The sequence below is a fragment of the Gopherus evgoodei genome, chromosome 1 (assembly GCF_007399415.2).
Source record: "Gopherus evgoodei ecotype Sinaloan lineage chromosome 1, rGopEvg1_v1.p, whole genome shotgun sequence".
Taxonomy (NCBI): domain Eukaryota; kingdom Metazoa; phylum Chordata; order Testudines; family Testudinidae; genus Gopherus; species Gopherus evgoodei.
Genome location: NC_044322.1, coordinates 298008530 through 298024465, shown reverse-complemented (window position 1 = coordinate 298024465; position 15936 = coordinate 298008530). Strand labels below are relative to the sequence as shown.

The window sequence follows — 15936 nt, the reverse complement described above, 5'->3', positions numbered from 1 at the left end:
TTGTGAGGTAACTGCCTTCTCTTCATGTGTCATTATATAATGCCTGCATCTGTAACTTTCACTCCATGCATCTGAAGAAGTGAGGTTTTTTACCCACGAAAGCTTATGCCCAAATAAATCTGTTAGTTTTTAAGGTGCCACCAGACTCCTTGTTGTTTTTGCATATGTGTTTTGTATTTGTAGAGCAGAAATAGTGGGCTGTCATTGTGAACTGAGTGTATCCAGGTTCCCTGCATAGAGATCCCCTGACATGGTGGTAATCTAGAAAGCAGCTCAGTTCACAATCAGGGTGCTGGAGTTATTGTGTTCATGTTCAGCTCCCCAGTTTGCTAATTTCTTCTATAGTGCTTAGAAGAAAGTAACATTTCAAGGCAATACTCAGTGCTGGAGGAGAATCTGGAACATTGTTCAGTTGGCCAGGAGACATCACCAGTCTGGTTTTCCAAGCAGTGAATGCTCAGACCAGGCTATGAATGTTGGGTCTTAAGGCTGCAACTATATTCGTAATACCCAGGGCATATTTCCATGTTGTCATAGGAAAGCGTATACAAATAAAATAGACATAAGGAAAGTGGAATTCTAATTCTTTTGTATCATATAATTAGCCAGTCATGTACGTGCATAGCATTATATAATTAGTGACCTAGGCTTGACTCACTAGGAGCAGTAGTGAGTGGGACAGTGTGAATACAGCTTGTCCAGCCAATACTGAGTTATGCTGTTGTGACTGAGGATATCTGGGATAACAGGCCAGAAAATGCAACTGAATCAATGAACTCTTGTGGTGGAGGGGAGAGAATAACAAAAATGTTAACATTATTTTGTGTGAAAACAGGAACTACTTTCTACCTTGGGACAGACAGCACATACATCTTGGTCAAGAATAGTGCTTACGAATAGGAGCCTTTAAATTAAATAGAGAGGAGTTTTTTCTTTTTGTGATTTATCTGAAATGTCAGATTGTGTCATTTAGCACAAAACATACCTTATGAAAGACAAATGGGATGATTTCAGATAGAAAGCAAAAACCTGATGTTCTCTCACTGCCTTTAAAACATTTGTTTACAGCTACAATAAAAAAAAAGAAACATCTTTAAAGAGACAAAAGGAAAGGAAATGTCTGATTTAGATTTTAAGTTGAACTTTACTACCAGGTCCATTATTTTTTGGAAACAGATACACAGATCTGAGAATGTTCAGTATAAGAGCTTTTTTAGATGCTGTGCATACTCTCTTTATTTGTGGATATGTTATTGGGTTATGTGGTGACTAACATTGTTCCTCCAGTTGTGGACTGCAAAAGATCCATGGCTGAGCAGACATCAAGCCTTTTTGAAACAGGCTAGATTTTCTACTTTGGCTAAGCTGTGTTTAGTGCAAAACTGAAGGAAGGTGCAAAAGTGAATTTAAGCCCCTAATCCTGGAGTCAACCCAGTGCCAGTACACCTCCCATCACAAAACAGAGCAGCCTGAAGCTATTTCAGCAGCTAAGGATCATCTAGGTGCAGGGACCTCCTGTGCTGCAGCAGAGACAGGATGTGCTATAGGAGTTGTGATGGCAGTTCTGTACCGCCTGAAGATTCCCTAGGGATGGGGGGCAGGGGAGATAGGTTTATACCACTAGTGGCACAAAGCGGGCCATGAATCTGGCCCATGATGTTTTATGGTCTAAATTTCAATATGGGATCTCAGAGAAAGAAAGAGAGAGCGTGTGTGTGTGTGTGTGTGTGTGTTCAATCACTTGTGCACAGCAAGAGGATCCAAACAGAAACCGGACAATTTCACAACCATATTTTTCAACCCCAAATAACAAAACACAAAGCTCAAGAGCTGAATCCAAGAGAGTTGAGACTTTTTTTTTTTTTTTTTTTTTTTTTGTAGTGCCGGGTTCACTCCACGTGGGCAGAATTGGTGAAAATTGTATCAGTGGGTGGGCTTGATTTTCTCTTCTTTTGGGCAGTTAGGTCTTTGCTGCCCTCTTGGCCGAGTTACACAGTGCTCAGATGCTTACTGACAACTTGGTAGTGATTGGTGAGGTTAAGGGGCAAATGGAGATAATCCACACTTAGATTGTAAGCTCTCTGGGGTGGGGGACATCTTTTCTCTATGTTTGTACAGCGCCTAGCACAATGGGGACCTGGTCCATGACAGGGGCTCCGAGGTGCAATGGTAGTATAATGAATAACTTAATCTATTTATTTGTAAAAGCAAATACCTTCATCTATATAGAGTTGTATACATTTGAGTGTGTTGGTACTGCAATAGAAATATTTAATTGTAAGAATATTAATGGTACATATAGGTTTGAGGGGCAGTAACATGTATCGAATGGCTTGTATCAAACTGCTTTCAGTGATAATATATTAGCTAATGCTATTTCTATACGTGTAACATTCTCTTCTCCTTCTAATTCCTGTCAGAGATACGTGCCATGAACTCCTGGGGCATGTGCCTCTACTTGCTGATCCCAAGTTTGCCCAGTTTTCACAAGAAATAGGACTAGCCTCACTGGGAGCATCTGATGAAGAAGTTCAGAAACTAGCTACTGTGAGTCGATAGTTGCATCTTTTCCCTGACTCATGTTTCTCTTTGGTTACCAAAGTGAAGAGTTGTCTAATGGCTTCTAAAATGTATTCTTCAGTTTTCAGATGACTACTGTGCTATTACAATTACAAGGCCTTATATGGCTCCTATTGAAGTCATTGATTTTTTCCATTGTCTTTTAATAGGAGTGTGAACAAGCATATGGTCACTGGATGCTTTGTAACACTCTGATATTTCTCCATTGTACCACCTAAGCTCAGGGTTTAGTTAATGTTGCTTATTCCTGTTCCAGGTTCTGGAAACAAAGCAACTAAGACATTTTTAGGGAAAATGTCGTCTTTGTATGTGCATGCAGCTCCAACTTCTCCTAAATGGGAGCCATGTGTATATATAGGGGAGCTGATGTGACCCTTAGTGGTACCACTGTCTGTCTCCCTCTTTCTGATCTGTTTTGAAGGTGTGCAATATAATATAGTATATGATGGACTAATGAATTTAGAATGAATGTATTTTGCTGATACTCCCCCTAGGGCACTCTAATAACAAGATGCTTTGATCCATTTTATAGTTTGGTTTTAATTTATTGTACCCTTCATTTTTTATCCTTGTAAAACAAATATTTTAAATAATTTTGTAAACCATGTTCTTCAGATAACTCAACAAACATGAATATTTTCAGTATCTAAAAATTCCATATGCAGTTGAACCTACAAGAGAACTTTAAATAGGCAGAAGGTAAATGCTCAAGTTAGAATTTAGCCAGGCAACTGGAAATAACACCCCCATTCCTGTGAGATATGTAATGAGATTTTAGTGGCCACAAAAGATCTGTACCTTGACTTTAATCCTGTTGTGAAAGATGACACGTGAGAGGGAAGAGCGTCTAGTGAATCACCAATACCATTTAGCAATCATTGCCTCTTTAGAAGCTGTCAGTCCTTCAATGTTTATGGAGAGAACAGATAGCACTAATCTCAAGGAGGACTCTTGGTGTCCAGGCTTGGATGCAAGTTCTCATCATTTATGTCTTCCTTTGTTTTGTAGCATCACAGTAATAAGAAATGGGAAAGTGGTAGTATGATATAACACCAGTATTGAGTCGACTGAAATCACAACAAAGTTTTCTTGCTATCATTAAACCCCTACAATTGTCACCAAGGACTCAGTTATGGCAAACAAGAATAAAGAACGAACCTGCAGATGATGTGCTCCATCTTCCACCAGTTGAGCGCATATCACCCAGTGCAGATCACTCCTGGATTATATGGTGTTGCCTTAATCAACTCCACACTAGACTTGGTCACTCTAGAGACTTGATCATCAAGTGGGGCTACATCTCTGGCCCCAGTACCTAATACTGTAGCAGAGAGCCTCAAAATATGAACCATTTCTTCTGATACCAGCTGCTTGAGTATGAATGCTCTTCCAGTGACCTGCCATAGTGCCACAATCAAGTAGTCGCATCTGTATGGATGTGGTGGGAAACAGTAGGAGGATATGACAACAAGAAGACCAATACCACACTCTTTCTGCAGCTCCTAAAATTTGCCTTGTCATCTCCCATACAGGGAAAAATCTTTCACACACACATTAATAATGTGTAGGATCAGAATGTGGGGAGTCTACATGAGGGTAGGTGGAAAGAATAGGGCCTTCTACCACTTCTCAGCAGTCAGCATGGGGAGGCAAAGGGAACAGCTTTATTTCTATCCATTAAATCACATCCGAGTTGCTATTGATTGACTTTTACAGCAACATTCTGTCTCATTTCCATCCTTGGTTAAACATATGAAAACAAAGTGAGCTGCAAAATATCAGCCAAAGATCTAAGACAGAAAACAAAATCAGATTCCAGCTAGGCAGCTTCAAAGTAAATACTGAAAGAAGATAAACTGACCTAGAGCATGCATACTAATGTGCCTGGAGTAACATGCTGAATGAAGCAAGTAAACCCTTATCATGACCTTTTTCAAAAGATAATGAGATTAACAGCTGAGACATCGCGGAGAAGGAGAATGGCTTTAGGAAGAAAGGAAAAAACTCAGGAATTCAGACCAGAAATGGGAAAGTTTACTACAGGCGATTTTCTAATAGGTGTTTCCATGAACTTAAAGTGAGGTTCTGTTCTGAAAAGCAACTGTATAAAAATGGCACCTTCTTACTCAGCAGATCATTCTGTGTGTATTACAGGCAAAAATAACTTTATTGATTTTTATTTATTTATTTTCACTCCCATTCGTCCTGCAGCGCTAACACAGCTGAGAGAATGTGAGTGGGATTCTATTCCTTGTACATCAACAGAATTGTTCACTAAGTTCCAGTTAGTTACTTACCCATGTGTGCCCATTAAAGGCAGTGACACTGCACTGGTGTTATTGAGAGCATATTTTAAAGACTGATATTTTATAGGTGTCAGTGTGAAAATGGTTTCTTTGTTGAACCTCTATTAGTGGTGGTGCTGCATGAGAAAGCAAGAACTCAGCTTAACTCTCAGCTAGGGTGACCAGATGTCGTGCTATTATAGGGACAATCCTGATTTTTGATTTTTTTTTTCTTATGTAGGCTCCTATTATGCCCCCCACCCTCGTCCCAATTTTTCACATTTGCTATCTGGTCATCCTACTCTCAGCTGGTATTTGAAGCTTTGGCTGCTAGAAAAAGCCTCTTTATTTGTAAGCTGAGCATATTTGTGTTATGGATCCTTGAGAGAAAATAAATATCAAAAGGGGCCCACAAGGTCATTATTACAGTAATTTTTCAGAGTAGATTTTCTCTTTTTAAGAAGTTTTTGGAAGGGAGGAAACCAATAAATTTTCCACAAAGAGAGAGAGAGAAGCAGTGTAGAAAGCAAGTTGCTAACACATAAAGCAACGTAAAAATACAAACCACTAAAACAGACTGTTTTACTGCTTGGAATACTATGGCTTCATGTTTCTAATTTGCTGACCTAATTTTACTTTTATTTATATATAGATATAGATGGAGAGTGTGTGTGTGCGCACACACACACACACACACACACACACACACACACACACACACACACACTATTTTGGATGGAAAGTGTTAACTGTTAGTACTCCAAAGCAAGCATAGTGCATACAGATATTGCCGCCTCTTTTCCCTAGATTTGTCAACAAATCTGTCTAGTTAAGGGCATGGCCATTAGAGACTAAGTGACACCATTAAACTCTTTCCTGTTGTCTCATTCTTGAAGTTGCATTTAAACCTTGAAGTCTCCAGAGGTGAAAATCTGTGTCACCTTTCCTTCTTCCTCTGCAATATTTATTTTGACATTTTGATAGTAGAGCATAGTGAAAACCAAGCAATTTATTTTTTTATATTTTTGCTGATCTATGTACAGAAAACTTCTGCAGTGAATTGCTTCTGAAACTGGAGGAATTTAATATGAGGAGGTTTCCTGAATTAATTTCAAGCTTGCCGTTTTAAAGCAGACTATATTATTTGTCTATATATGTGTGTTATATACATGTGTATATACAAAATACTGCATATATGCATATTAAAAATGACCATTCAGAAATCTCTAAGTAAGGATAGACTAAGTGATCCATTGGGTTAGTCCATTTGCTTTTCCTCATTGAAGATCTACATTATTTGAATTTGTTGGATTCATCCTAGTTCTTTTTCCAGACTGAAGAGCAGACACCTAATTCAGGACAATTGCCCACTGTATCAGCTAAGGAGATAACCAGAACAAAAAAATGGGGCTGTTGCAGATAAGGACTGGGTTGCCTCGTAACTGCTCTTTCAGTAGGCTTGCATAGTGTCTGCCGGCAGTTTGTCTGCCTATAGGCAGAGCTGGCACATAACCTCAATTTTGAAGGATCCTCATTCACTCTGAGTTGTAAGAGAGGGTTAAAAGCTGGGCAGCAGTCTTTCATTATGAAACAATTAATTCAATTAACTAAAATTCCCAAAGGCCTATGGGACTGCTGTAGCCTTCAAAAAACTCCACTGATCAATGAAAGCAAGCTACTCTTAACATGTATTGCCAGGGATGAGCACAGTAAAAATGTACAACACAATGAATAAGTGAAGTTGTTTCTTAGAGATCTTTCTTCCAAGAACATCTATAAATAGTGAAACTAGGAGTTGCAAGAAGAGTTTGAAGTAAATATGACTCAAACTCTACTCCTCTGCCAAACAAAATTTGACAGGCTCAGATGAGAAACCCATAATGAGCCAACTTGATAAAGGCTAAAGAGCATGATTCTAGATACTTGGACGAAAGGAAAGGTCCAAGCACCTCCAATGATAAAAACTTATTAGGACAGCAGAGAGGAAACTGCCACACATTGCATAGGACATTGTGTCATACTACGCAGCATGAGGCTGAAAATTCTAAGCATGATCCACAATGCCTGTCTGACTGAGAAGTGCAAGAACACATCTGAGCTACTCTGTTCTGGACAGGCATAAATGCTTCCAACTGGATTTATTTGGAAATGTATCCAAATGCAAAATCTGCAATAGATACAAGAAATGGAATACAAAAGAACTCCTGAAACCACATGAGATTCTCAGTCATTCCAAGGATGACATAGATCTCTTTGAATTAAAAGAGAAAGATAACCTCTTATTACTGGGTTACTACTCTTGTTTTCTAAAGTGAGCTGTTGCACAGCACATCGAGTAGCAATCTAATAGCACATTGCAATGTGCAGTTTTTCTCATTTTGGCCTTCCAGTTGAGTTAAAAATATTTGCAGGTGGCTTATTTCAGCAAGCCTCTTAGCTAAAGCAGTTGCAGCACATCATGTAAAGTCCTTCCTAAAGTATGCACAGGCAAATAAGCTAGTAGAAAAAAACTAGTCTAAATGAAAAAGACCTGGTGGATTCAAGGAATCAATTTTGCATTATTAGAATATTGCTATAATCCTTACAATGCTTTATCAAGGATGCTAGTTCAGAGACACATGGACAGAGAAACAAATGCTTAGTATCTGTGAGTCAAAAGCAATTAATCCTGAGGCAGTTATTTAAGAAAATCATACCAAGACACTAGAAAATATATTATTGCAAGAACACCAAAGGTACTCTCATTGCAAGTGGTAGAGATGTTGCACTTCAAAGAAAATTTTGGGAAGCCCAGCCTGCTAAATTCCGCATTATGGAAAAGAGCAGGATATAGTGATGGGCTTTGATTAGGAAGTATTGTGCATTTAGAATTAGGAAAAGAAAGGAGAGTGAAAGATACAAGAGTGATTGATTGCTTAATTGCACTCCACACCTGGCTGAGCAAACAGGAAGGGGATTTTTAAAATTCCCGGGACATTTAAAGGAGGGGTCAGGTGAGCCTAGGGCAGTGGAGTTTGCATGATTACCAGAGAGGCTTCTAAGGTATGCTGGGATGCCTGCTTATGCCACGGAGGTCAATAAAAACGCTGGTGGGTGTCTACACTTGCTGGCCAGTGCTGGATCACCAGCGCTGGATCCTCTACACCCGAGGCTCAACCGGGTGTACAGCCAGCGCTGCAAACAGGGAGTTGCAGCGCTGGCCGTGCTGTGCAAGTGTGTACACATCCTAAGTTGCAGCGCTGTAACCCCCTCACCAGCGCTGCAACTCTGTAGTGTAGACAAGGCCTAAGACTGCAAACAAGAGAGTGAGTTTTGGGTTTTGATCACGAATGGTGTTGAGGGTTCAAGCCAGATTTTTTTTTTACTCGTATCGAGTTTAGAAATGGGGTATCCCATAATCTCAAAAAGCCAAATCCTGCTCTCTTCTCTGGCTACAGAGGGCCCCCGGTGCAGTGGAACTGGAGTGGTTCTGCTAGAAAGGGAAGAAATGGCTTCTGGATGCTCTGCAGGAGGCAAGCCTGGTGGATCAATTGCTGTGTGGCTCTGTCAGTCACTGATCCCTGTGGAATGGGTTCCTGTAGCTTCAGGGCAGCCGCAGGGACTTCTGCTCTGTGGTAGAGATGGAGAAATTATTCAACATGTGGAGAAATCACCAGTGCCAAGCCTTGCAATTGGGTGGAGAATTGGACCATTGCTGCTGCTGTTTTTATTATTTATAGGGTGCAGAGTAAATGTGTTTTGCAAAACGCTTAAAAAGACAAGGTTCCTGCTTAGGTAGTTTATAAACTAAGTAGGTCAGTCCTAGCCGGACAACCTTTGCATGTGGAAATAAAGCATTTGTGCTTTCTAAAATATCATTCAAAGGTAAAAGAAGGAATAGAAGGTTATTTATTATTTTGAAGTTAAGCAGTAAAGATTTCTGTGAAGTGCTTAAGCAATTGTTCAAACTGATAGCCTAAAGACTGAATGGGCCTCCAGTTTTCAGGCACAATTCTGCACCCACAAATAATTACAGAGGTTATAGATTGATCCTGTGCATGAGATCATTTATACGTTTAGCTCCTTAGGCCCCAGGCCCGAAGTCAAATTCCTGTAGGTATTGCAGGGATCCAACTGTAAGATGAAGGCATTGATTTGGCATTGTAATCAGGTAGGTACATGTATAAGAGGACTACTTGAAAATTAGTTGTGGGTCACAATTTGGGATGTCATTGTAGATATAAAATTGCTCCTGCAAAAATGAGATGCTGTTTATGAAAACCAGACCCTAAATAGTTAATGCAGAAAAAACATAAAAGCCTGAAAATGTACAGGCTAAACAGAAACTTAGCAGTGTATTGTAATAATAGTCTAGACAGTGTTTATAGTTCTGAAATAAATTTTTTCAAAAATAAAATAATTTGTCAAATAATAACTGTCCAGTGAATTATTGAACTGGAAGTACAAATTTACAATCTCAAAAGTAATATATTTTGACATTACAAGATAATAAGAGAATGGTGTGGATTTGACAAAACATTTCAATATTATGGCTACTTATTTTCAGGAGAAACATTCTTATAATTAAGAAAGTACAGATTTTGCAATCACAGTCCTTGCTGACAGTTCAGTAGCTAATACAGTGAGTTTGTGCTCTGCCAGAATGGTAATAAAAAAAAAAGATACTCTAACAAAATAGCTCTGTGAGAATTTGTAGAATTTAGGGGTGCACATAAATAATGAACATCTGCCACTTCAGCATTGGTTAGCTGATGTAGACTGAAGTTCAGATTAGGTAAAAGGGGGCTAATGTATTTTGATAGAGTATTTTTGGTTTGGTTTTGTTTGCTTATTTTCTTTTTAGGTGTAAAGAGCAGGAATCATGCTAACAAAGAACAGGAATGGTGTCTTTTGTAAACTCTATAGAATTCTGTAGAAAGAAGGGCACACAGCAAGAGCCACTGATGAACAGCAATTGCACAAGTCTCTATTGAAATTCCAGGCTCTAAACACAAAAATCACATAAGTTAGAGGGTTAGTGGCTTCCATAAAGGAAACATTGTTTAACTGTTTTATTAATTGAAGGGTTCTAAATCTGTTGCTGTTTCTAAAATTATATATATATTTATTGACTGCAAGGCTGAAATGAAGATTCCACCGTGGCAGAAATTTAAAACACTCTACTACATTCATCAGAGTTAAATTCTTTCCTAGTTCTGTGAGCCGCACATATCCATGCGATTGAAGTTAGTGGGAACCACAAGAGAATATCAGAGTGGAGTTTGACCCTTACAGTTAAAAATTGCACTTGCGCCTGATCTCTTCCATGCCTCTGCCTTATTATTAGTAGTAGTATTACAGTAGCAATTAGAGGCTCCAAGAGAGATTGGGACCCCATTGTGCTAGGTACTGTATAAACTCATAGTAATAGACCGGCCTTGTCTTGAACAGTCTAGATAGTAAAGTGTGGGAAGGGAAATGGGCACAAAGAAGGTTGAGGTCACACAGAAAGTCAGTGGCAGAGTTGAGATTAGAACCCAAGTGCTCTAGAGCCCAGCCCAGTGCTCTGGGCACTAGACCAGGATGCCCCTTCTTGCACAGTTTTAGAAAGGGAGATTTTTGCAACGTTATTTGTTCATTGCAGACATCACCATATGAGCTGGGTAGACTTCATATAATTTAAATGAGTGGAGGCTCCCCAAATGCAGGGGACATATACTCCACATCTTACACACATATCAGGCTGTAGTAGGGTGGACCCCTGCTTCTGCTGTGAAGGGTTAAAAACAGCCCTGGGAGGGGCTGTGGCTGGAGAAAGCAGCTTTTAGGCTGGGCTGATTGGGGGAAGTGGCTGCAGCTGGGGCCATGCCCCAAACAGACTCAGCTGGCCCTATAAAGGCAGAGAAGCCAGGGGCAAACAGTGAGTCCCTCTCTGCTTGTAGAGGGAAATGGGTCTGGCTGCAGGGAGCGAGACAAAGAGTACCTGGGTGGAGCAAGGCTTGGGAAAGGCAGAGGAGTTGGGGAGCTCCAGCCTGGAAAGCCCAAGGCTGTGGCCTAGCATTGGGCTAAAAGGTACTGGGGGTTGCAGAAGGCAGCCCAGGAGTAGGACAAGGCAGCAGATCCAAACCCAACCTTGCCAGTGAAGAGTAGGCTGATACTGCATGGCATGGGGGCTAGATGATGACTGGCAGTAGCTGTATACTGAGGTGAGGTGGGGATAGTGGGTGGAGGGTTCCCTGGGGAGTGGAAAACCTAAGCACCCCAGGTAAAAGGGCACCGGGTCCAGGGAGGGACCCAGGGGCCAGAGGACAGGTGGATCACCGGCCTGCAGAGGGTGCTCTGGAGCTGGAACCAAGCTAAATCCCAGAAGTCACCAGCAGGAGGTGCCGCAGGGGTAAGTCAGCACATCTACACAGGCCATTAGTGGAAGGCCTGAACAAAGCAAAGCTCATTTTACCAGGTTGTCTGAATGTGGTCAGTTTCAGGGTCAGATGGATTTCTGTCAGGAGTGATTTTTTCAGAGGTGGAACCCCTCCCCCTGTCTTCCTGAGCTCACCCTTAGGACTGACTTCTGAGAGTTTCTGCAAAGTTCATGTGCCATGCCATGGAGTAATAGGTTTTTGAGTAAACCATATCCATTAAAGCAAGCACTGGGGTACTGTTATATACCACAGTGAATTCCTTGAGTTTGACCCCGAAGTGAAGAGACAACCAGTGCATAATGCTGATCTCACCTATTCTAGTTAGGGTGCACTGCATTGGCTGTAGCTTCCTTCTCTATGGAGAATGTATTACAGTCATCTGGTGTTGAGCTAACAGAGGCACAACTGGCCTGTATCTAAAGGAAAGGCTGTCTATTGGCTAATCTATGACTATCATCCAGTCAAAACAGCTCTCTTGTAGTCCAGAAGCAAAGAGGATTCTAGTAAGAATTTAAGATATGAAATAATTGATAGACCCTCAACTGAGGGAATGAGTATTGGGCTGGCTAGTTCTTCTTTACAACACCCCACCACCACCACCACACACACCCCGTCAACAAGAATCACTTCTGAATTTTTCAGCTTCTGCTAGATTTTATCTAGATTCTTATGCCCGTCTGCTGCTGGGAGAGCAGAGAAATATTTCTTCTTGGGCCTGATGAGGAGGAGGATGTTTAACTCTTCTTGTCCTTCACATACATGTAGAGAGAGCTCTGTGAAAATGTAATACATGTTCACACGGCTAATTGTTTAAATTTTGCATTTAGTCTCAGCATTGTGCATGTTCAAATCAGTACTGTGGATGTCTAAGTCACTAAGACTTTATTTTTGTAACATATACTATAGTACATTTACCAGGATATTAAAAATTACTTTGACATCCGTAGGTTCAACTCATAGTACGTGAGCAAAGTACATCTTGTGATGCAGCATACTTGTTTTTTTATCGTGTTTGTATACTTGCTAAATCTGCAAGATTCAGTTACTTGCAACAGTCGTTAGCCGGAGTCATTAGTGCAAATAATTGAGGTCTGCCTGCAGCAGTGTGTAGGTATAAGGCAAAATTGGAGATTAGGGAGAGAGCAGTTACTGTTAACACTGCAACATTTATTAACTCTATCAACAACAGATCCGACCCTACTTTTTCTGTGCTTGTGTATATACACTATAAAAAGATTGCCTAAACAAAAGATGTGCCTCTCAATGTTCCACTCCAGCCAATCAGGAGGAAGTCTGTGCCTCACCTGGGAAATAAAACCCTTTCATACATAGCTACTGGGCCTGGTCTGCTCATCCATAGAGCAGTGCCAAAATTTCTGTTCCAACTTTTTCTAAGGTATAGACTGAGTCAATAGTGAGTAAAGGAAAAGTCTGCAAACAACACGTTAGTTACATGGAATCTTTCAGTAAGTAGTTGCTCCCAAAAGAAATAATCATAGTGTCATTTGTGCTCATTTTAGTGGACACATCTTTTTGTGGAAAGATTCTGAAAATCCATGTTTCTACAGCTGTGTAAGTAGGAGTTTTATCTTATTGCTGAAAGGAAAAAGTGCTCAGTTTAGTATTCACAATTGTGCATTTGTTTAACCAGTGTCTAGTTGGATTGGGCACAACAAAATTAATGTACCAGACTGATTCTTTCACCCAGTATGTTGCTGGACATCATCTTTGCATGTGTAGATAAAATAAAAAAGTTAAACAAAATATGGTTGATATTTGTTAGGAGCTGACTGTGCCTGATACTTAACTACTTAGCGCTACAGCTTTTGAACTGGTTCTAATGTCTGTTATCTTAGTATCAAATGGCACCAAAGTGCTGGATGAAATGTGCTCTTCCAGATTGTTAGTTGAGATCTTTTTAGGTGATCTACCACACTTAGCAGGTCCAATTCTGCCCCTGTATAAATTAATGGGCATTTTGACTTCAATGGGTTTGGATCTCTGTACCAAATTCTGTTTACACTTCTATGTGTGCAGCCCCATAACAGTCAGTGTGATTCCATACATGTATATGAGGATGGAATTTGACCCTGCATTATTAAGTTGCTTTATAGGCATGTGGGTTTCTGCAATGAATGAACTGCATATAGAGAAGTGGTGTTTAGTGCAAATCTTTCTCTCTTTTTCTAGCCAATGCATGATTTACCCTCCTTCACTTCTTTCTCTCTCCCATCATTCTTATCCACCCACCACTCTTTCCTTCCTTGCTGCTTGATTCTGCTGTTATTAGTCAGCTTCAGTTAATATTAATTCAGCAGAGTCTGTGAGAGTAAAAGCAAACTTCTATGAATATCTGGGACAAAAGAAATCCATTATATCACTAATTAAATTGATGCAACCAGCAGGTCTTAGCACACTGCTCTGTAGGCATAACTGGCTGTAATGCATCTTTGTGGCATCCAGTAAGATTATATTCACTAATAACTCTATCAGGCCTGCACAACTCATAAAGCGGTGAGGGCCACATTACTCCAAAGAAAACAGCTGAGGGCCGAAACCTCCCAGCCTCACGGAACCCCCCACCCCAGGACCTCCCTGCCCCGTGGAAACACCCTGCCCCAGCACTGCCCAGCTGTAAAGAAACACACCCTCCTTCCCCAGAACCACCCCACCAAAACAGGTGTGGGCCAAAAAGGAAGGTTGGAGGTGGGAAGGTGATACTTGATTTTAAATCAACCAGGGGCTCCCAGCTGAAGAGGTGGCTGGGACCCCTCAGGCAAATTAAAGGGCCCGGGACTCCCATGGCTGGAGGAACCCGGAGCTTTGCGGGGCTAGGGCAGGGATTTAACAGGCCCAGAGCTCCTGCCGCTGAGGGGAGCCCGAGCCCTTTAAATCCCAGCCCATCCGCTGGAGCCATGGTCGGGATTCAAAGGGCTCTGGGTTGCCAGCAGCCGTGGCCAAGAATCTCTGTGGGCAGCGGAGAGCCCTTTGAATCCTGGCCGTGGCTGGGATTTAAAGGGCTCTGGGCTCCCCATGGCTGCGGGCAGCTCAGAGCCTTTTGAATCCCCTTCACGGGCCGCATGTTGTTCAGGCCTGCTCTATATCATTATGGTTTTTAACTAATTAGCCATTTTCTCACCTCTTAATATTTTCCTACACTTAAACTTTCAACTTTGGGGGTTTGCAGTTTATATCCAACTTGTTATACTTTTGCAGTTAGTTTGGGCAAATTATAGGACAGATCTTATCTACCTCTATGTCTGATGATTAGTGATGACATCAGTGTGATTTTCGTGTGGGTAGCTTACTAGATCCTAGGTACTGTATATTGTTCAGGCCGTTTTGGCAACACATTGAATTACTCTGATCTTTGTAATGGCAAGCACTTGCTCAGTATAACTTTCTTCCACTTTGTTGAGTATATTCAGATCTATGATATGTTTACAAACTTCTGGCAGGAAACTCAGTGGTGACTCACCCATCTAATCTGTATTTATGACAGATTTTTCTTATATGCGCTTACTGCTGAAAAGCATGCTGGGAGATGCTCAATGTACTGTGTTTTTTTTGTTTGTTAGGGGCTGTAAAAAAAATTTGTTTGGGTATACCTTTTTAGCAACATAATTAATAGACACTTAAAATTCCCCAAGTTACTATTTTCCCTTGGTCTGTTCTTCAACTAGAAACTGATACCTTTGAACTGATATCTTCCATTTTTTTTCTCTCAAAGCAGGTTAGACACATACATCAAGAGCTACAGAAGGTCTCTAGGGTCCACATACATTCACATTAAAATGGTAAAAAGAACACTGAGTTTCCAAGTTTAACTACAACAGTAAAACTCTTCGGAATATGAGATTTTAAAAAAACAAGGAGGTACTGTCTGGCTCTTGAATTAGCTCTTAGTAAATAGATACAGTAGATTAATATGATTTTTTTTAAATTTAAATTTTTAAAATGGCTAATTCGTGCAGGAATTATTTATTTATTTAAATGTATTAGGAACTGTAAAACCAGCAAAGAATACTGTGGCACCTTATAGACTAACAGATGTTTTGGAGCATGAGCTTTCGTGGGTGAATACATGTGCATGTCATCTGATGAAGTGGGTATTCACCCATGAAAGCTCATGCTCCAAAACATCTGTTAGTCTATAAGGTGCCACAGGATTCTTTGCTGCTTTTACAGTTCCAGACTAACACGGCTAACCCTCTGATACTTAGGAAATTTAATAATCTTTTTTGTAAACTGAGGTTTTTAATTTAGAAAAGGAAAATTACCACCAAAAATATTAAATATTTTTCCCTGAAATGAGACACACAACCCAGAGAGGTTTGATAGACCAACACAGTAAACAAGGGTACCTTTCACGCTATCTTCTGCCTGGTTTTTACGTCCACAGCTGCAGAGCCTGCAAAAATTCCATGATCCTCCCAGACTCCACAGTCCATAGAGGCTGCTCACAGTTCTAAGGAGGTGGCTTCTCCTCATTAGCAGATAAATTAGGTTTTTCTTGGCTGACCAAGCCAGATGTTCATGAATCCCATTAACCCACAGCTAATATGTGAGGGGATGCACTCAGCAGGCTCAGTAACTCTCCTGACACTGTTCCCTAGAGTGCAATTGCTGTGGGTGGTAATTGGTCTGGCAGTTAGGTGGGGCACAGTCTG

At 40.7% G+C, this 15936-nt stretch overlaps 1 protein-coding gene across 1 annotated transcript in view; it reads left to right on the top strand.

Moving 5' to 3' along the window:
* Positions 1-15936, top strand: part of TPH2 (tryptophan hydroxylase 2) — a 77493-nt gene that overhangs the window by 34701 nt on the left and 26856 nt on the right. Inside the window, exon 8 of the mRNA XM_030554095.1 lies at positions 2421-2547. Within this exon, the coding sequence (XP_030409955.1) occupies positions 2421-2547 (127 nt within the window). The remainder of the gene's footprint in view (positions 1-2420; positions 2548-15936) is intronic.